Genomic DNA, 22,257 nt, shown 5'->3' on the forward strand with positions numbered 1-22,257 from the left:
CGCGTCAATTTAAAAGGCAAGCGCTTTTACGTGCTACATCGTCATTAAAAGTTGAAATCCAGAGGGGAGGGGGAGCTTTTATGGTCTCTTTGATGTTTATCGTTCCAGGTGGACGACGATCAGTTTGTGTCAGCGGCTGAGAGCCAGGCGTCCCTTGATGCCCCTCCCACGAGTTATGATGTTACAAGCCCCGTCGACCTGAGCAGAGAGACCAGCAACTTCACCACTGCCAGCAGCTTCAGGTAATTCTCGTACGGCTACTAGTTGTCGGCATGCTAGTTCAGTTCCTTTGAGCAACTTCGCCACAGCTCGTAGCTTCAGGTAATTCTCGCACGGCTACTCGTTGCCGGCATGCTAGTTCAGTGTGTCCTTTGAGCAACTTCATCACTGCCAGCAGCTTCAGGTAATTCTCGTACGGCTCGTAGCTTCAGGTAATTCTCGTACGGCTACTAGTTGTCGGCATGCTAGTTCAGTTCCTTTGAGCAACTTCGCCACAGCTCGTAGCTTCAGGTAATTCTCGCACGGCTACTCGTTGCCGGCATGCTAGTTCAGTGTGTCCTTTGAGCATCTTCGCCACTGCCAACAGCTTCAAGTAATTCTTGTACGGCTCGTAGCTTCAGGTAATTCTCGCACGGCTACTCGTTGCCGGCATGCTAGTTCAGTATGTCCTTTGAGCAACTTCATCACTGCCAGCAGCTTCAGGTAATTCTCGTACGGCTCGTAGCTTCAGGTAATTCTCGCACGGCTACTCGTTGCCGGCATGCTAGTTCAGTATGTCCTTTGAGCAACTTCATCACTGCCAGCAGCTTCAGGTAATTCTCGTACGGCTCGTAGCTTCAGGTATATCTCGTACGGCTACTCGTTGTCGGCATGCTAGTTCAGTGTGTCCTTTGAGCAACTTCATCACTGCCAGCAGCTTCAAGTAATTCTTGTACGGCTCGTAGCTTCAGGTAATTCTCGCACGGCTACTCGTTGTCGGCATGCTAGTTCAGTGTGTCCTTTGAGCAACTTCATCACTGCCAGCAGCTTCAGGTAATTCTCGTACGGCTCGTAGCTTCAGGTAATTCTCGCACGGCTACTCGTTGTCGGCATGCTAGTTCAGTGTGTCCTTTGAGCAACTTCGCCACTGCCAGCAGCTTCAGGTAATTCTCGCACGGCTACTCGTTGCCGGCATGCTAGTTCAGTGTGTCCTTTGAGCAACTTCGCCACTGCCAACAGCTTCAAGTAATTCTTGTACGGCTCGTAGCTTCAGGTAATTCTCGTACGGCTACTAGTTGTCGGCATGCTAGTTCAGTTCCTTTGAGCAACTTCGCCACAGCTCGTAGCTTCAGGTAATTCTCGCACGGCTACTCGTTGCCGGCATGCTAGTTCAGTGTGTCCTTTGAGCAACTTCATCACTGCCACCAGCTTCAGGTAATTCTCGTACGGCTCGTAGCTTCAGGTAATTCTCGTACGGCTACTCGTTGCCGGCATGCTAGTTCAGTGTGTCCTTTGAGCAACTTCGCCACTGCCAACAGCTTCAAGTAATTCTTGTACGGCTCGTAGCTTCAGGTAATTCTCGTACGGCTACTAGTTGTCGTCATGCTAGTTCAGTTCCTTTGAGCAACTTCGCCACAGCTCGTAGCTTCAGGTAATTCTCGCACGGCTACTCGTTGCCGGCATGCTAGTTCAGTGTGTCCTTTGAGCATCTTCGCCACTGCCAACAGCTTCAAGTAATTCTTGTACGGCTCGTAGCTTCAGGTAATTCTCGCACGGCTACTCGTTGCCGGCATGCTAGTTCAGTATGTCCTTTGAGCAACTTCATCACTGCCAGCAGCTTCAGGTAATTCTCGTACGGCTCGTAGCTTCAGGTAATTCTCGCACGGCTACTCGTTGCCGGCATGCTAGTTCAGTATGTCCTTTGAGCAACTTCATCACTGCCAGCAGCTTCAGGTAGTTCTCGTACGGCTCGTAGCTTCAGGTATATCTCGTACGGCTACTCGTTGTCGGCATGCTAGTTCAGTGTGTCCTTTGAGCAACTTCATCACTGCCAGCAGCTTCAAGTAATTCTTGTACGGCTCGTAGCTTCAGGTAATTCTCGCACGGCTACTCGTTGTCGGCATGCTAGTTCAGTGTGTCCTTTGAGCAACTTCATCACTGCCAGCAGCTTCAGGTAATTCTCGTACGGCTCGTAGCTTCAGGTAATTCTCGCACGGCTACTCGTTGCCGGCATGCTAGTTCAGTGTGTCCTTTGAGCAACTTCGCCACTGCCAACAGCTTCAGGTAATTCTCGCACGGCTACTCGTTGTCGGCATGCTAGTTCAGTGTGTCCTTTGAGCAACTTCGCCACTGCCAGCAGCTTCAGGTAATTCTCGCACGGCTACTCGTTGCCGGCATGCTAGTTCAGTGTGTCCTTTGAGCAACTTCGCCACTGCCAACAGCTTCAAGTAATTCTTGTACGGCTCGTAGCTTCAGGTAATTCTCGTACGGCTACTAGTTGTCGGCATGCTAGTTCAGTTCCTTTGAGAAACTTCGCCACAGCTCGTAGCTTCAGGTAATTCTCGCACGGCTACTCGTTGCCGGCATGCTAGTTCAGTGTGTCCTTTGAGCAACTTCATCACTGCCAGCAGCTTCAGGTAATTCTCGTACGGCTCGTAGCTTCAGGTAATTCTCGTACGGCTACTCGTTGCCGGCATGCTAGTTCAGTGTGTCCTTTGAGCAACTTCATCACTGCCAGCAGCTTCAAGTAATTCTTGTACGGCTCGTAGCTTCAGGTAATTCTCGTACGGCTACTCGTTGCCGGCATGCTAGTTCAGTGTGTCCTTTGAGCAACTTCGCCACTGCCAGCAGCTTCAGGTAATTCTTGTACGGCTCGTAGCTTCAGGTAATTCTCGCACGGCTACTCGTTGCCGGCATGCTAGTTCAGTGTGTCCTTTGAGCAACTTTACCACTGCTAGCAGCTTCAGGTAATTCTTATACGGCTCGTAGTTACCAGCATGCTACTTCAGTGTGTCTTATTAAGCAATAGGCGACTTCCACTTAGAAATCATGTGACATTTTTGGGCGGCAAAATTGCGCGCGCCCCGGCTTATGCCGGTAATATAACAAGCTAAAGCCACCTATTCAGCGCTTGCGAATCAGCCAGCGTTTCTATCTCAGAAAGGGTTTATTTTCATCTAAATATATATTTTTGTTTTTCTCTCGCGTAGGATGCCGCAGCCACGTGTTTATTTTGTCGCGATTTTGCCACGTGATTTCTTAGTGAAAGCTCCAAAAGTTTTTCTTACCGGATTGACTACAAGCCTGTATGTGAATATGGGTGAAAAAATATGTTATTATATATTCGATTATGCAGTTTACGACACGCTACGCTTTCATTGGTTGATTAACCACGGTGTTACGCGGGCTCTCATTGGTTGACTATCCCTGAGTCACGCGTGCTCTCATTGGTTGATTAACACAGTGTTATGTGCGCTCTTATTGATTGATTAGAGGACGCTACATCCTCGTACGACCCTTCTCAGAATAAACGTAACAAATATAAACTGTGTATTGACGTCCACCAGAAAACGTGCCCCTGCAGTCAAGGTTCCTACCACAGCCCCTCCGTTCAACTTGACCGTCAAAGGCACCGTCAAACAACCGGACATAGTTTTACTAGCGAATCCGCTGGACAAAAACAGCGAGGCGATTATCGTTCAGGTACGTATTCTGCCTGTATGTCACTCCGTCGGTGGAGTTGCTATTGGTGTTTTTGTTGTTGTTGTTGTCCTTATTTTTTATTATCATCATCATCGTCATCATCATCACCACCACCATCATCATCATTGTTATTGTCAATATTAGACGGAAGTGGACTTTGCGTACAAAATGTCCAACGAAAAGCAGCAACTGAACTCCCTCCTCACAAGTCTGCAAATGGTCTCGTGCCAGTTCCCTAACGTCCAGGACACTGCCTACAAGGTACACTCCAATACATGCCCTTAGCCAGCACCACTCCTATTATGTGCGTTGCGCCTTCGCCCTAGTGAGTCCCTGCGATCTTACGTTTATCTAGGTTCTGAATCCCTGCGATCTTACGTTTATCCAGGTTCTGAATCTCTGCGATCTTAGGTTTATCTAGGTTCTGAATCCCTGCGATCTTAGGTTTATCTAGGTTTCGAATCCCTGCGATCTTAGGTTTATCTAGGTTCTGAATCACAGCGACCTTACGTTTATCTAGGTTCTGAATCCCTGCGATCTTACGTTTATCTAGGTTCTGAATCCCTGCGATCTTACGTTTATCTAGGTTCTGAATCCCTGCGATCTGACGTTTATCTCTACATCCCTGCGATCTTACGTTTATCTAGGTTCTGAATCCCTGCGATTTTGCGTTTATCTAGGTTCATAATCCCTGCGATCTTACGTTTATCTAGGTTCTGAATCCCTGCGATCTTACGTTTATCTAGGTTCTAAATCCCTGTGATCTTACGTTCAAATACCGGACGCCAGTCTTTGAAGATGGGAGAGGACAAGAAATGAAGATAAGCATCGAGACAATGAATCTACAATTCTCCCCAGTTCTTCTCAGGACGATTAATGACGTCGTCGCCACTCTTTCCGGACATGAGAAGGTATCTGAACAGCCCTTGTGTCACGCAATTTTTAAAAACTCAAACCTGTCACGCAATTTCAGTATTGATTTGAAGATAGAGGAGAACAACCATTTTGAATTATGGATCGAGTTCCTGTCAGCCGCCATTTTGCAAAATACCAAGTGTGAGAAAGCATCCATTTCCATCGGCGGGTTTTGGGAATCAAATGCGCTATTTTTATGGAATTTAGTAAATAAAAATCACCATATTGGTATTTATTTATTTATTTAAATTTATCTTCCGATATTTATTTGAAAACAGTAACAAAGGTGTGGCTTGGAAAACAATAGCTGATGAAATCTTTTTAGCCGACCTGAAAGAATTATCATCAATCACCTCGTTTACAAGGATGCCTCAAAATAATCGCCCGCGAGTCTTATATCTAACTGTATTTGATGGGAAGTGATTTGGTTTGTGTATGAGCGTCATATAGCGCCGAGTCTGATATCTAACTGTATTTGATGGGAAGTGATTTGGTTTGTGTATGAGCGTCAGATAGCGGCGTGTTTGGCCTGAGGACAGTAATCTTTTCAGGTATCGGAAGGAGCACAGACTGAGGGCATGGAACGAGTGCCGACCCCCGCTGACCTGTGGAGCCCACGTCGTACCAACCCCGATCATTGGTTCCAGAAGACAGGTACAATAATTAGTCCGATCATTGGTTCCATAAGACAGGTCCCCCGAAATTACAATTTTTCTCCGCGATCGCGAAGTATAAGACTCGCGAAATAACATTGAAATACTGATTGACATATTTCGGCTGACCAGCACTAACTTTGTGCAAAACCTAACGATGTTTTCTGTCCCAAAGGTCGACAAGGAAACACCCAAATTGTGTCAAGGAAGTCGACAGGAGACAAGGTAAAGTTTACTGTTTTAACACTTTTACTTAAAATACTCAGACTCTTTGCCTTTACCAGAGGTGAGCATCCCTGCTATGTATCCCTTGCACATGACATCTCTTGACATGAGTTTACCTTTTAACTAGATTGAGCTCAAGACCAAGGAGGTTTCCATAGTGATGGTAAATGAGACACAGGGAGCCCACGTGCCCTTGCTGCTTGTCAAGTCCACCGTCAGGGCGACAGCGATGGATTACACTGCGCAGGTCAGAGCAGAGTCTAGTCAGAGAGGTTGGTTTAGATCGATGACAGCCCATTTTGACGTCGGCAAGAAAGCCGGCGTCTTCTTGCCATGCTGGTGGATGTAAATCACCCTCAATGCCTGGCTAAACTAGGCAACATGTCGAGCGCGACATGTCGCGCGATAAATGTCGCCTGCATGTCTCCTAGTTTAGGTACTCAGAGAGACATTGTAACGCGCGCCAAGTCTTGTAGCAGCGATAAAGAAATGTTTTTCGGTTAGTTGGGAAACATTTTCATGTCGCGCTCTACAAAAATTGTCGCGCGCTGCATGTTTTTTGGTGGTGCCTAAACTTTTAGGAGACATTGAACATCGGAAATTTCTAGAAATGACTCGGTTAAGTTAGAAATTGCTTGGTTATATTTTTGGAGTTACATATTACTATTCGGAATTGCATAAGGCCTCTCGTTACTCTATGGAAGTGCATAACTCGTGCCATGTTTCATTCTTGACCAGATGAAACTAGAAGCAGATTTGGCTACCTGTGTGTCGTTTTATAATGAGCGGCTGGGAGCCTGGGAACCATTGCTGGAGCAGGTATCTGAGACAAAGGAAAACCCGTACTGGGAGCTACAACTGAAGGTACACCTAACGCGCTACAGTAGAACCCCGATTTAACAAAGTGCCGGACTGGGGAAATCTCTTCGTTAAATCAAGGTTCTGTTCCATACGTTTTACTGTAATTTTGGCCGGGCTGAAGGAAGGAAATTGTTCGTTATATCGATGACTTATACGGAGGTTCGTTAAATCGGGTTTCCACTGTATTATAAAGTCTTTGTGATTATTCCCAGTATTACCGAAACACTTGTTTTATTCTTAATTTATCAGCTTCAATAGAAAATATGAACGTTGTTTCCTAAAATCAGACCCTGGAATTTTGTGCTTTTTAAACCTTGTACTTAGGTGGGGTAGCTGAAAGAACCCTTTGTTAACGCGCATTTTCTTGTTCGGTCACCAGGTGTTTTTTGCCGATAGCTACGTCTCCTCATTCACGCCACATGACCAAGAATCCGTGGACGGTCCCCCTGATGACGTCACGGATGCCCCGAGAGCTCACCGATGGATCCCCTGGCAAAACCGACCGCGGTCGGAATCGAGGAGGGAGCCTAATCGGAAGAGTTCTGTCAGGAAGTTCTCCCGAAAGATGAGGAGAGGCTCAGTTCGAAAGTGAGTGTGAAAACTTGTTTTGTCTTGCCCGTATAAAGGCCTGGCTAAACTAGCAGCGACTTGTAGCCTGCGAAATGTCTCCTAGTTTATCCGGTTCCAAAAAGCGCGCTACAAATTCTTTAGGGCGCAACAAGAAAATATTTCTCAATTATCCATTTCTTTCTCTCTGCTACAAGATTTGGCACGCGCTACAATGTTTGTGTGTGTACAATTTATACATTCACTCATTTTTTCAACGCCAGAGAATTTTACGTTTGCGTTCAGTGTCTTTTCTTTCTGTACAAACTAATGATTATGTGGTCTTAAGGACCCTGCTAAAGCCGCATTGTTACCAGTTTACTTCCGTAGGTCCGACGGAAACCTAAATCGTTTAAAGACAAAAGAATCTATTAGAATACGAGATCACAGGCCATCCGCTCTAAATTATCAATCACATTCTCAAAGATACTTCCAATAGACACACTGCTATCAATATTTTGAAGTATTTTTCGTGTTTCATCGGAGATTGTTATGTAATCGACCGGAAGTAAGTAAACTGGTGACAGTGCGTCTTTAATATGGGCTACGCTGGAAAACACAAAACGGTTCTCATACAGTGAAACCTAAAATAGTGATTAAAATGATGATGACGATAACGATGATAATAATGATGATTATGATGATGATCATTAACCCATACAAATAATGATATATAATAATAAATGATGACGAGATGTCCCATATATTAGCTGTCTTCAGTGGTGGATGCCAGTGTTGGGGTTCCATACTAATTATTAAATGCGTGTTCTTCTAGATCAAGCAGACAGCAACGGCGTGGAGCTCTACGGAAGATGACGTCTGATGACGAGGAAGTGGATGACCTGGACTATCATGGCGCCGTGGATCACTTCTTCTTGCACACAGTGAAGACGGTTACTGATCCCGCCGGCGAAGAAGGTAGATGCTAATAGATGCTAATGCTTGCTTGCAGACGAGGCGCGCGCTGAAGGGCTGCTTTGGAGATAGCGGGGGTCCTGTGGACTTTTAACGCGATATCGAGGCTTTGGTAGCTCATGTTTTGTCTTGGCCATTTCTAGAACCTTCTGTTCGCTTTATAAAGAAGCCTGAAGGTAAAGAGCTTGAAAGCCGTATTTTGGTAACGAAATATAGGTCAATTAAACAGTTTACAGAGATGATCTGAAGATTGCTGTGTTGCTAAAGCACAGAAAGACCACAAAAGGTTTACGGATGACCTATCCAACCACCCAACCATCCGACGATCGAGTGACACAGAAGTCCCTACAATACCGTTTTGCAAGCATTCACGAGTTTAAAATGTGCCAAAGTTTGGAGGTACAGCTAAAAATGTATTTTAGTCAGCAAACATCAAGTTTGTTTCTCAAGTGTCTTCCAATAGACACACTGCTTTTACAATTTTGAAGTATTTTTCGCGTTTTCCGTAAAAAATCATCGGATATCGGAAGTAAACTGGTGACAATGCGGCTTTAATGATCATACCTTCCCCTTTTATTTGCCCAGTGAGCTATTACCCCCCTCCCCTCCTTCAACAGACCTCATCCTTTAAGGTCTTTGTCAGCCGCCATTTTGTCATCCTAGCAAAGTACCAAGTGCGAAAAAGAATCCATTTCCATCGGTTGATTTGGGGAAGCCAATGCAATATTTTCGATTGAATTTGGTAAATAAAATATCAAACCTTATTTTTAGATCGTTATTTCGAGATGTTAGTACATTTTGTGACTTCCAATGTTAAATCAAAAATAACAAAGGTGTGGCTGACAAAGGCACTTTAATGATTATACCTTCGCGGTTTATCTGCCCAGTGACGGAGCCACCGGTTGAAGACACGCCCATGGATGAGGTGGATGCATCAGTAGATGACAGAGAACAGGCGACGTACATCGTTCTCAACTCCCACGACGCGCTTCAACTAACTGTCACCCCAACAGCGCTGGACGTGCTCACCGACCTCAGCAAGGTAAGAGGCGCGTTGTCGCGTGTTTTTCTCGCCGCTTAGAAAGGGAACGGCCACGACAAGGAGAATGTGACCTTAAAAATGCCTTTTTATGCTTTGTTTGGTGCTTTTGATGCTCAATTCTAAACTAGTTTCGTTTTAATAGTTAAAAAAGCAAAGATATGATTATAACTTTATTTCTACCATAATAGACATAGGAACACTATAAAGCCTCACTTGTCAACGTATTCAACATAGACTTTCCCTGCACATGGAGCCCTGCCACCAAAATTAGTTTTTTATTGTCATTTTATTTCAAATTAAGGGGTGCATCCTGCACGGGTGTAGTGACCGTTCACGCATGGTCCCATTGGGCGTCTATTTTGTATATTGCAATTCTTGTCTAAAGTTATTAACAAAAAGAACAGTAATAGTCCCCGTCCTCTCTAAAAGAAGGGAACTGTGAGTTTTACTCGTCATGGCTTGAATATTATACAATTCTTTTCTAAAGCTATTAAAAAAAGAACAGTGATAGTCCCCGTCCTCTTTAAAAGAAGGGCACTGTGAGTTTTACACGTCATGGCTTGACGAAATGATGAAATTTGACTTGTTGCTGCCTTCAGGTGTGGACGGTAGCGTCAGGGTCCAAGAGCAGAAGTATTCCCGGACCAACCTTCACTATACGTAACGAGGTACAACTAGTAGATCAGAGATTGTAAAGATCTCAGATTCTCGCGAAAGGCGTGTCGTATGCACCTAAAAACATATAACGTCTTCTCATTGTTCACCAAGGTTTACAAGGGACTTGTGCTTAATGATCACGTGACCTTTTGGGTGGCAAATGCAAGCCAAAATAAAAACAGAAATGACTGCGCGCGTCACACCAGAGAACGACGGAAAAATTAAATCTTAAATGAAACTTGCCTCCTCCGCAGGCATCTCGAGTGTTTTTGTAATTTTTCAGTATTTTATTTTTAATTTTTATAATCGGGATGCATGTGGCGAGTTGAACCGGAACCGGAAGAGGGGAGAGGGGGCAAAAGAAATGAGGAAATCCCTTTTTTCTCTTACCCAGACTCCACTCTTCCTTGAACACGCCACAGAAAGCCTTTTTCCAGAAAGCCTTTTTCCCAAATCTTTCGAGAGAGGAGGCTAATTAAAACTAAATTCTTTTTAGAAAAACACTTTTGGCTTTATTGGTAAGCGCCAAATCTTTTGATTTTTGTTGTTTTTTTGCCGCTAAAGCCTGATCGCGCGCTAGTTTGCCATCAAAAAGTCACGTGATCTCTTAGCGCCCTTACAGAAGACACGTAGCCAGATTCTGCGAATACTTCGTAATTATGAAAATTTTAAGAGCAAGGCATCTGCTAGCTAGATAAAATATATTTATTATTACAGCTTGGGATTCACGCCCTCGCCGTTGTCAGCCACAAACAAAAGGTATGATGCTCTATTATAATTGGGGAGGGGAGGGAGGGGTCGGCCTCGAGCAAAATGTGCGATACTTTCTTCTTACGGGGTTTGTAGGGGGGAGGGGAAGGGAGAAGGCTGGAGATCCACCTGTACATAATCAACGTGATGTCTGCGCTTTGATTGGCTGCAAGGAGGCATCGGTGGCCTGGTGTGTTAGCGCGTCGACCTCTCACCGGTTGAGCTGCACTACACTAACCTGAATCGAAGAGACGTAAATAAACCACTGAGGACGCAATAAGCCCTCTGCGCTTACAACCAAAAACTGCACTACACTAACCTGAATCGAAGGGACGTAAATGAACCACTGAGGACGCAATAAACCCTCTGCGCTATCAACCTAAAACTGCACTACACTAACCTGAATCGGAGGGATTTAAACGAATCACTGAGGACGCAATAAACCCTCTGCGCTATCAACCTAAAACTGCACTACACTAACTTGAATCAAAGAGACGTAAATAAACCACTGAGGACGCAATAAACCCTCTGCGCTTTCAACCTAAAACTGCACTACACTAACCTGAATCGAAGGGATTTAAACGAATCACTGAGGATGCAATAAACCCTCTGCGCTTTCAACCTAAAAATGCACTACACTACCCTGAATCGGAGGGACGTAAATGAACCACTGAGGACGTAATAAACCCTCTGCGCTTTCAACCTAAAACTGCACTACACTAACCTGAATCGAAGGGACGTAAATGAATCACTGAGGACGCAATAAACCCACTGCCAATGACCACCCTCGGTGTACTTACTAACAATGCTTACTAATACACACAAGGGGGCACTTGATGTGGCTCCTAGCTCTGTTGTGCCTTCCGCACCAGTGTAACTGATAAAAGTTATTACAAATGGGGTTTTCAAACGACAATAATTATTCTCTATTCCTTACTGTCGCCAGATCCAGGAGAAGAGTGACGAGTTCCTGACGGTGCGTTACCGCGCCCATGACACAGCCGAGCGTAAGATGAGTCTTAGCGACACCCTGGCCGCCATGGCGCATGCCCTCCTCGCCGAGCAGAAACGCATAAAAAAGCGCAAACAACTTTTCTCGGAACCCCTCCTCAACAAATTCCGAGACAAGTTCCAGAAGATCCAGCGCCGGCGTGCCTCACTGCCAGTGGGCCTTGAGGTGGGGCGGGGGAGTGAGGGCAAGAGGGCGTCTTTTGAGGTAGGGGGTCAGAAGACACGCCCTGGTAGGATGAAGAAGAGTACGTCGCTGGACTCTGGAAACGTGAAGCGGTTAGTGGATGAGAGCATCTCTGCCATAGAGACTGTAAATGTGGCATTGCCACCCCACACATTGAAACCCCAACCGACAAGAGACAAAAGAATCTATTAAACTCCGCGCTATTTAACAGGCCATCCGCTCTAAATTATCAGTCACTTCCTAAAGAAACTTCCAAAACTCACACTTCCGTTAAAAATCATAGAAGATTCGTTTTCGACCTGGAGTAAACTTGTGACATTGCCGCTCGAATCGATACATTTTTACATTAAAAAAACTGGTATTAGCAAGTCAACTCGTGCGATGACCCAAAAAAAAAAAACTCATGTAACCATGCGATTTAATTTCCGTGAATTTGTATCAGGCGCACAGGATTTTAAATCTATGGTATTTCCTATAGAGGCTAACAAATAGTTATAAATGGGTTGAAGGTGTATACCAACTTCCGTGACACTGTTTTTTGTTTTTGTTTTAAATGTTCTAAATTTCCATTATTTTGAAAAATCTAATTTTACCTGCATTTTTCGATACGTTGAAAATATAGTTGAGCCGTTTTAATTGTAGGATGGGTTTAATTTCACAGAGATTTAAACGGATTTTAAATTGTCCACTCAAATAAAAATCTCATTTGCATAGGGTTTCATAGCCTACGAAACCACGCGACGCAAGTCAGATGAAGTCATTACGATGTCATTCCGAAGACATCCATCTTCTCTCTATATATTATAAAATTCATCCTTAAAGCCATATTAGTGACAAAATCACTTTCCAATAATTGAGTCTAAATGTGTCGTTTGCCGCAGCAAAACCCATGGCTTCTAACTCTTGTGATTATAATATTCATCCTCAAAGCCATATCATTGGTTCAATCACTTTCCAATAATTGAGTCTAAATGTGTCGTTTGCCGCAGCAAAACCCACTGCTTCTGACTCTTGTGATTATAAAATTCATCCTCAAAGCCATATCAGTGGTTCAAACACTTTCCAATAATTGAGTCTAAATGTGTCGTTTGCCGCAGCAAAACCCATGGCTTCTAACTCTTGTGATTATCAAATTCATCCTTAAAGCAATATCAGTGGTTCAAACACTTTCCAATAATCGAGTCTAAATGTGTCGTTTGCCGCAGCAAAACCCATGGCTCTTACTCTTACGATTATAAAATTCATCCTCAAAGCCATATTATTGGTTCAATCACTTTCCAATAATTGAGTCTAAATGTGTCGTTTGCCGCAGCAAACCCATGGCTCTTACTCTTACGATTATAAAATTCATCCTCAAAGCCAATTATTGGTTCAAACACTTTCCAATAATTGAGTCTAAATGTGTCGTTTGCCGCAGCAAAACCCATGGCTTGTTCTCCCTCACCAAGTCCCTGGGCGCCAACAAGGACGATGATTACGATAATTACGATGACAAAGACATCGCCAGCTGGAAACATCGGATACGCATGCGCAAGAATGACCTGTTCGCACTCGACAACGACGAGTCACGTGATTTCTCGAACGGTGGGTCACGTGACGGCGGACAGAGCAACTCTCAATTGATTGGCATCCCCTCTACTTCAGGTGAGTTCTGCGAGTTGATTCCACCCTTTGAATTGTATTGTTCCGGCTTGCTTGCGATTGTTGTTTTGTTTTTGTTTTGAAGATTGAAACTCTGAGCATTTAAAGCAATCTCTGCATCATGTGATAAAAATAGAATTGAGCCGTTCTTACTTTAGGATGAGTACATCTTTACCGTGGTATAAATTTCGTTTCTGAGATGAGCATTTCATTTGCATAAGTTCTTCTAACCTACGGAAACATGCGTCACGCTAGTCGCGAGACTTTAATAGAAATCTAGTAACGGATAGCTACACTAGCGACACTTTCCTTTGTTATTTTCCCCTCCTTTGATTGCATCCACGCTAAGTGTCAATATTTTCGAAAACAAAGCATAAAAGTGTTCATGCAAAAGAGACGGTCAGAAATAGCTTGGCGTAGAATGCGTGGATTCTATCGGGCTTTTAGCCTGTGTCTTTGCTCACTCACAGTAAGAAAAAGAAGACGTCCTCCCCTTAACCTTACAGGTTCAATGGGAACAGATTATTCGTGCCTTTATCTGTTATACTCCCTTTCACGAATTCTTTCAGGTTCAATAGGAACATATTAATCGTGCCTCCATCTGTAATACACCCTTTCACGAATTCTTTCAGGTTCAATGGGCGCAGACAAAGATAACGCTTGTAACCTTCATTTTCCTACATGTGTTATTTACCCTTCCACTATTGTTTTCAGGTTCATTGTGCACAGATTAAACGTGCCTCCATCTGTAATACACCCTTTCACGAATTCTTTCAGGTTCAATGGGCGCAGACAAAGATAATAACCTGTAATGCATGCCTTCCACTATTGTTTTCAGGTTCAGTTGGTGCAGACGAAGAGGACACGTGTAACAGGGTCTCGCTAAGTATCGCTAACGTAGGAACGTTGGTCGGCGGGATATCCTCACCTCAGTTCAGCGACACAGAGCTCAGCGCACCAGGGGCTGAGTCAAGTCCGGATATCACCAGGTCACCAGGGAAAAAGGAAAGAGAGAAAGAGGACGATGAGAGCTTTATATCCGTGGTGGTGAGTCAGTGGTTCATACTTACACAATCGAATCTCTGTTAACAGAGCCGTAGCAGGCCAAGTATGATTGGGGGGGGGGGGGCACAGCCACGCCCTTTCTGGTCATTTCCTTATAATTTCTATTTATATTTGTGGGGGGGGGGATATGCCCCCAGTGCCCGACCCCATGCTACGGCCCTGGTTAAGCGGTAGCTGTCTGATTTGTGTTTCTTAGTTTAATTAATTAACATTGTATCATTTGTGTGCTCTAGGTTGATAAATTGACATTGATTTGTGTGCACTAGGTTGATCAATTGACATTGTTTGATTTGTGTTCTCTAGGTTGATGGCTACTACAGCATCGACTTTGTTCCCATCACCCGATCAGGGCGGTACTTGTACAAGCTAAGACCAAAGATCAATGACGAGGTAATAATTATGCAATTGAGCAATACGACTTTGTCTCTAGTGTGAAGTGTGACTAGAGTCTCTTTCAGCCGCCATTTTGTCATCCTAGCAAAAATTAAGTGTGAAAAGCATCCATTTTCATCGGCCGATTTGGGGTTCCTTTTACAATATTTCTGACTAAGTTTGCTAGTGAAGTTCTTAAATGTTAACTCCGAGGTTTTCACATGATTGCCAACAATTAAAAAACGTAAGGCTGACTAGGGGTGTATAACTTTTTAAAGTTTCTGCAGTAGTTTCTGTGTTGACAAAACGTTTGCCATGCAATAAATCCCCATCCCCACTAACAGATATTCCTATTAAAGACCCAATATAGCCCGAGGGTAGGTACGCCTTGTTTCAGGACATACCTTTCTCACGATGTGATCACAAAGACAACAAAAGTATCACACAAGTGCCAAGTCACAGCGCTTCACGACAAAAAAGACTAAGGCTAAGTTTTCATTAATATGCAAGCCCTGTTGTCGCCTCCCCCCTTACTCCTCTTTCCCCATTTTAATGCCTACACTCCTCGCCATACGAAAGTGATTTGCGGTTTCCCACCCTCTTCTATATGAGGTCTATTCTCATCTCATCTCATAACGTCATGTTCTGTTTCCTTAGCATAACGTAAACAATCACGTGGTGGTGCAAGTGAACATCAAAAATGGACAGAAGACTGTGTTGATCCGATCGCCTTTACAGGTTGGTGTGATAAGCATTTATTTGGATGCAATTTCTACACTTTTAAGAAAAAGATGCTTAATGCCTAACGATGAGACAGCAATGACCATGTCATCATTGCGTTCCTAGGTTAATACCCATCTTTTAAGATAAGCATGAAATAACTGTTGTTGACGATGATAATGACTGTGTGTGTTGATGATGGTGCTGGTGGTAGTAATGATAGTGTTGATGATGATGATTTTTGTTGTTGATGGTGTTGGTAATGATGATGATGGTGATGATGAGATGATGATGATGATGGTGGTGGTGATGGTGGTGGTGATGGTGATGGTGGTGGTGATGGTGGTGGTGATGGTGATGGTGATGGTGGTGGTGATGGTGGTGGTGATGGTGATGGTGGTGGTGATGGTGATGGTGATGGTGATGATATTGTAACCCTTGTATCCCTAGGTCTACAACCATCTTGAGATGAACATAGAATTGCTGTGTGATGATGAGAAGGCGGCCTCTGCCTCGCAGCAGTACAGTCACGTGATGTACATTGAACCCAATTCCAGCAGCAACGTGCCGCTACAGCTAGCGCATAACAAACCGCTGTACATCCGACCACAAGACCCCAGGTATTACCCTACAGCTAGCGCATAACAAACCGCTCTACATCCGACCACAAGACCCCAGCTATTACCTTACAGCTAGCGCATAACAAACCGCTCTACATCCGACCACAAGACCCCAGGTATTACCCTACAGCTAGCGCATAACAAACCGCTCTACATCCGACCACAAGACCCCAGGTATTACCCTACAGCTAGCACATAACAAACCGCTGTACATCCGACCACAAGACCCCAGGTATTACCCTACAGCTAACACATAAAAAACCGCTGTACATCCGACCACAAGACCCCAAGTATTACCCTACAGCTAACACATAACAAACCGCTGTACATCCAACCACAAGACCCCAAGTATTACCCTACCGCTAGCACATAACAAACCGCTGTACATCCGACCACAAGACCCCAGGTATTACCCTACAGATAACACATAACAAACCGCTCCACATCCGACCACAAGACCCAAGGTATTACCCTACAGCTAGCACATAACAAACCGCTCTACATCCGACCACAAGACCCCAGGTATTACCCTACAGCTAGCACATAACAAACCGCTCTACATCCGACCACAAGACCCCAGGTATTACCATACAGCTAACACATAACAAACCGCTCTACATCCGACCACAAGACCCCAGGTATTACCATACAGCTAACACATAACAAACCGCTCTACATCCGACCACAAGACCCCAGGTATTACCCTACAGCTAGCACATAACAAACCGCTCTACATCCGACCACAAGACCCCAGGTATTACCATACAGCTAACACATAACAAACCGCTCTACATCCGACCACAAGACCCCAGGTATTACCATACAGCTAACACATAACAAACCGCTCTACATCCGACCACAAGACCCCAGGTATTACCCTACAGCTAGCGCATAACAAACCGCTCTACATCCGACCACAAGACCCCAGGTATTACCCTACAGCTAGCGCATAACAAACCGCTCTACATCCGACCACAAGACCCCAGGTATTACCTTACAGCTAGCACATAACAAACCGCTGTACATCCGACCACAAGACCCCAGGTATTACCCTACAGCTAGCGCATAACAAACCGCTCTACATCCGACCACAAGACCCCAGGTATTACCCTACAGCTAACACATAACAAACCGCTCCACATCCGACCACAAGACCCCAGGTATTACCCTACAGCTAGCACATAACAAACCGCTCTACATCCGACCACAAGACCCCAGGTATTACCCTACAGCTAGCGCATAACAAACCGCTCTACATCCGACCACAAGACCCCAGGTATTACCCTACAGCTAGCGCATAACAAACCGCTCTACATCCGACCACAAGACCCCAGGTATTACCCTACAGCTAGCGCATAACAGACCGCTCTACATCCAACCACAAGACCCCAAGTATTACCCTACAGCTAGCGCATAACAAACCGTTCTACATCCAACCACAAGACCCAAGGTATTACCCTACAGCTAACACATAACAAACCGCTCCACATTGGACCACAAGACCCCAAGTATTACCTTACAGCTAGCGCATAACAGACCGCTCTACATCCAACCACAAGACCCCAGGTATTACCCTACAGCTAACACATAACAAATCGCTCCACATCCGACCACAAGACCCCAAGTATTAACCTACAGCTAACACATAACAAATCGCTCTACATCCGATCACAAGACCCCAGGTATTACCCTACAACTAGCACATAACAAACCGCTGTACATCCGACCACAAGACCCCAAGTATTACCCTACAGCTAACACATAACAAATCGCTCTACATCCGACCACAAGACCCCAGGTATTACCCTACAGCTAACACATAACAAATCGCTCTACATCCGACCACAAGACCCCAGGTATTACCCTACAGCTAAAACATAACAAACTGCTCTACATTGGACCACAAGACCCCAGGTATTACCCTACAGCTAGCGCATAACAAACCGCTCTACATTGGACCACAAGACCCCAGGTATTACCCTACAGCTAACACATAACAAACCGCTCCACATTGGACCACAAGACCCCAAGTATTACCTTACAGCTAACACATAACAAACCGCTCCACATTGGACCACAAGACCCCAAGTATTACCTTACAGCTAGCACATAACAAACCGTTCTACATCCGACCACAAGACACCAAGTATTACCCTACAGCTAGCGCATAACAGACCGCTCTACATCCAACCACAAGACCCCAGGTATTACCCTACAGCTAACACATAACAAACCGCTCTACATCCGACCACAAGACCCCAGGTATTACCCTACAGCTAGCGCATAACAGACCGCTCTACATCCAACCACAAGACCCCAGGTATTACCCTACAGCTAACACATAACAAATCGCTCCACATCCGACCACAAGACCCCAAGTATTAACCTACAGCTAACACATAACAAATCGCTCTACATCCGATCACAAGACCCCAGGTATTACCCTACAACTAGCACATAACAAACCGCTGTACATCCGACCACAAGACCCCAAGTATTACCCTACAGCTAACACATAACAAATCGCTCTACATCCGACCACAAGACCCCAGGTATTACCCTACAGCTAACACATAACAAATCGCTCTACATCCGACCACAAGACCCAAGGTATTACCCTACAGCTAGCACATAACAAACCGCTCTACATTGGACCACAAGACCCCAGGTATTACCCTACAGCTAGCGCATAACAAACCGCTCTACATTGGACCACAAGACCCCAGGTATTACCCTACAGCTAGCGCATAACAAACCGCTCTACATCCGACCACAAGACCCCAGGTATTACCCTACAGCTAGCACATAACAAAGCGCTCTACATTGGACCACAAGACCCCAGGTATTACCCTACAGCTAGCGCATAACAAACCGCTCTACATTGGACCACAAGACCCCAGGTATTACCCTACAGCTAGCGCATAACAAACCGCTCTACATCCAACCACAAGACAACAGACTACAATCATCATCATCACCATCGTGACCACCATCACCATCACCATCATCGTCGTCATCAACCGCTATCATAATTTCCGTATATCGACATCATCATCGCCACACTAGAGTAGGCATAACCACAATTGATAAACCGGTCCCAGATGCCATCCTTGTTTATCACTTTCTAGATATGGAGTATGTCCAGAAGGGGTTTCTTGGCGTGATCTTTCAAAGCAAAAATCAGGACGTATCCTTGTGGCCAAGCAAGTCGCAGCTCTGACCTCACTTGAGTCGCTAGAATCCTTGGAATCCATCGAGTCAAAAGTCGAGCTTCATATGAAGGTATGTGTTGCTCAAGTCATTAGAGTTAGTGTTTACATCGTTTGAGTCGCTAGAATCCTTGGAATCCATCGAGTCAAAAGTCGAGCTTCATATCAAGGTATGTGTTGCTCAGATCATTAGAGTTAGTGTTTACATCGTTTGAGTCGCTAGAATCCTTGGAATCCATCGAGTCAAACGTCGAGCTTCATATCAAGGTATGTGTTGCTCAAGTCATTAGAGTTGTTTGCATCGCTTGAGTCGCTAGAATCCTTGAAATCCATCGAGTCAAAAGTCGAGCTTCATATCAAGGTATGTGTTGCTAAAGTCATTACAGTTGTTCACGTCGCTTGAGTCGCCAGACTCCTCGAATTGTTCAAGTCAAAAGTCGAGCTTCATATCAAGATATGTGTTGCTCAAGTCATTACAGTTTTTTTACATCGCTTGAATCGCTAGAATCCTTCGAATTGTTCGGGTCAAAGGTAGAATTTTATATTAACGGGTGTATTACTGTCCAATGATGCTGTCATTTCACGCTCCCGCTTACTCCGAGTCACAAACAATCCTTTTCCATCGGCTAAATCAAGCAAGTGGCTAAAATACTTACAATCAAATCTCTTCTTTGTTTTAAATAGTTGTCTTAAAAGAACTTTTCTTTGTTCTAATAGCTGTCTTAAAAGAACTTTTTTTTGTTCTTAATATCGTCTTAAAAGGAATTTCTTCTGTTCTTAATGAATGTCTTAAAATAACTTTTACTGGATGTCTTAAAAGAACTTTTACTGGATGTCTTAAAAGAACTTTTACTAGATGTCTTAAAATAACTTTACTTTATTCTTAATAGTTGTCTTGCCAAGCTGACAGCCTGAACAAGACCCCCAGCAGCGATGCGCCACATCACGTTATCCATCTCTATCCTCCAATCATCTTGCACAATCTTCTACCTGTTGACATGATTCGCTTACCAGAGGTACGTGTTAGGGCCAGTGCATGACTTGCATGACGTACGTCCAAATTAGTGAAGTTCGTTAACAGTCCTCTCTCCCACACAGGGTGACCATGACCGTGAGGAGGTAATTCTTCCTGGTGAGCGTGTACCCATCGTGATGGCGAGTGTGGAGAACACGTGCGCTATGAATATCAAGGTAGTTACGCACGCGATGCTATGAACACGTGCGCTATGAATATCAAGTTAGTTACGCACGCCATGCTATGAACACGTGCGCTATGAATATCAAGGTAGTTACGCACACCATGCTCCGAACACGTGCGCTATGAATATCAATGTAGTTACGCACGCCATGCTATGAACACGTGCGCTATGAATATTAAGGTAGTTACACACCCCATGCTATGAACACGTCCGCTATGAATATCAAGGTAGTTACGCACGCCATGCTCCGGACACGTGCGCTATGAATATTAAGGTAGTTACGCACGCCATGCTCCGAACACGTGCGCTATGAATATCAAGGTAGTTACGCACGCCATGCTCTAGGCGTACTAACAATACCGTAGTTGCTTGAATAAGCGCCTGAATGATGGTGCAAGGAGTGAAAATTTTCCTAGAAATTTCGGCCGTCTCATCTAAATCTATTGAGTGCAACATGCTTAGGCTATGCGCTTATTGGAGGGAGGCGTTTATTTCAAAATCCGTATATTATCCCTATATGAAATGTTTTTTTTTTACATGCAAGGAGTAGAAATGTCTACGCTTATTCAGGGGAGGCGCTTAGGGTTGTTCTACCAAGATTTTACAGTTCTACTAGGGAGCCTGATCTGGAATAACGCTACTTCTGAGCTTTGCAGTACCTAATATTGTATTCATAGATCCGACATGTCCATCACGCGCGCACTCGTTTGTATTATTGCTGTAAATCTTGACGTTTGCCGATAAAACTTGTAGAGTCAGGCGTAAAAAGCGAATTCGGCATTCTCTTCTACTTTCCCCAGCACTTAAATCACTGCAAATTGACCAAAATAGCTTTGAAAGCACATTACCACATAGCTTCTACCGAAGAGAGCACCGCTTTATCTAATATTTTCAAGTTTTCGTATTTCGAGCTGGATTCGGGTAGTTTCTATACAACAACCAAACTTGTAGTTATCTATTTCTATGCTTTTCTACAAGATATTCACCGAGCTTGGACAGCAAATCAAGTTTCCATCATGTTAGATGACCGTGTTTTATTTCCCAAGTCGCAGGAAAACCCCTATAAACGTCTATATTTCAGATAAACCCGAGCAGGATTCACAGACTCATCCGACATGTTCAATTTGTGGGACTTTTGTGGGACATTTGGGTTGCACTTCGCTGGCTTCTATTTGCTGCTTTCTGATTGGATATTCGTGCGCGCGTCGGATCTATGAATTGTCCAGTGAGTCACGTGAAGTATGTGTTGCTCACGTCAGAGGGGAAATTACCGCTAGAAGTCTGCTAATTTGAGATGATATATAAAAAAAAGTGGCACTTAAAAACTAATCGATAAAAAATATTTAGGTTTTTGAAAACAAAAGCTGATGGTTATTTCAAGATTTTAGTACATTATGTGCCTTCCAATATTAAATCAAAACAATACAACAAAGGTGTGACTGAAAAGGGCACTTGAAGATTTCAATATGAAATGAAAACTACTTCAATTATAGCTGATTCTTTATCAATATCAGTATTGCTTAGTAACTTTTATTATATATATATATTCATAATACAAACTGACATTTACGCACCAAAGATTCATCGGATAAAAATCGTGCTTTCACCAGTAAGAGTGCTCCTGGTTGGTGGATTTCACTAGTTAAGAATATCGTACGACCAATCAGATGCCAGATACGATGTCCTTCACTAGTGAAGAAAATCTTATCGGTTTTTACGTATTTTGTTAACCATCGCTTCAGAGATTAAATATGAGCTACAGTCTCATGCGTGACATTAGCGAGACAGATTCATTTCAATGTAAGTTTCTGTCTGTCTTCTACTGAACCGTCGAACAGCAAAAACCTCGGAGCCTCTGCAGCCAAGTCTAATAAAATGTCATGTAATATGCTTATTATAAATTTCTCAGTATGTATATAATAAACAAAATA

The 22,257-nt window shown here is 44.1% G+C and overlaps 1 protein-coding gene across 2 annotated transcripts in view; it reads left to right on the forward strand.

Moving 5' to 3' along the window:
- LOC5513895 (intermembrane lipid transfer protein VPS13A-like) overlaps positions 1 to 22,257 on the forward strand; it is a 145,441-nt gene that overhangs the window by 89,678 nt on the left and 33,506 nt on the right. For both annotated transcript variants that reach the window (XM_048721947.1, XM_048721948.1), the window contains 22 exons: positions 109 to 242; positions 3,546 to 3,681; positions 3,826 to 3,942; positions 4,428 to 4,592; positions 5,148 to 5,250; positions 5,425 to 5,474; positions 5,602 to 5,721; positions 6,213 to 6,338; positions 6,715 to 6,923; positions 7,717 to 7,859; positions 8,744 to 8,898; positions 9,498 to 9,566; positions 10,273 to 10,314; positions 11,252 to 11,592; positions 12,918 to 13,144; positions 13,980 to 14,188; positions 14,510 to 14,596; positions 15,236 to 15,316; positions 15,749 to 15,918; positions 19,047 to 19,200; positions 20,018 to 20,143; positions 20,226 to 20,318. In XM_048721947.1, the coding sequence (XP_048577904.1) occupies positions 109 to 242; positions 3,546 to 3,681; positions 3,826 to 3,942; positions 4,428 to 4,592; positions 5,148 to 5,250; positions 5,425 to 5,474; positions 5,602 to 5,721; positions 6,213 to 6,338; positions 6,715 to 6,923; positions 7,717 to 7,859; positions 8,744 to 8,898; positions 9,498 to 9,566; positions 10,273 to 10,314; positions 11,252 to 11,592; positions 12,918 to 13,144; positions 13,980 to 14,188; positions 14,510 to 14,596; positions 15,236 to 15,316; positions 15,749 to 15,918; positions 19,047 to 19,200; positions 20,018 to 20,143; positions 20,226 to 20,318 (3,057 nt within the window). The remainder of the gene's footprint in view (positions 1 to 108; positions 243 to 3,545; positions 3,682 to 3,825; positions 3,943 to 4,427; positions 4,593 to 5,147; positions 5,251 to 5,424; positions 5,475 to 5,601; positions 5,722 to 6,212; positions 6,339 to 6,714; positions 6,924 to 7,716; positions 7,860 to 8,743; positions 8,899 to 9,497; positions 9,567 to 10,272; positions 10,315 to 11,251; positions 11,593 to 12,917; positions 13,145 to 13,979; positions 14,189 to 14,509; positions 14,597 to 15,235; positions 15,317 to 15,748; positions 15,919 to 19,046; positions 19,201 to 20,017; positions 20,144 to 20,225; positions 20,319 to 22,257) is intronic.

Source organism: Nematostella vectensis, chromosome 14, assembly GCF_932526225.1.
Source record: "Nematostella vectensis chromosome 14, jaNemVect1.1, whole genome shotgun sequence".
NCBI lineage: Eukaryota > Metazoa > Cnidaria > Anthozoa > Actiniaria > Edwardsiidae > Nematostella > Nematostella vectensis.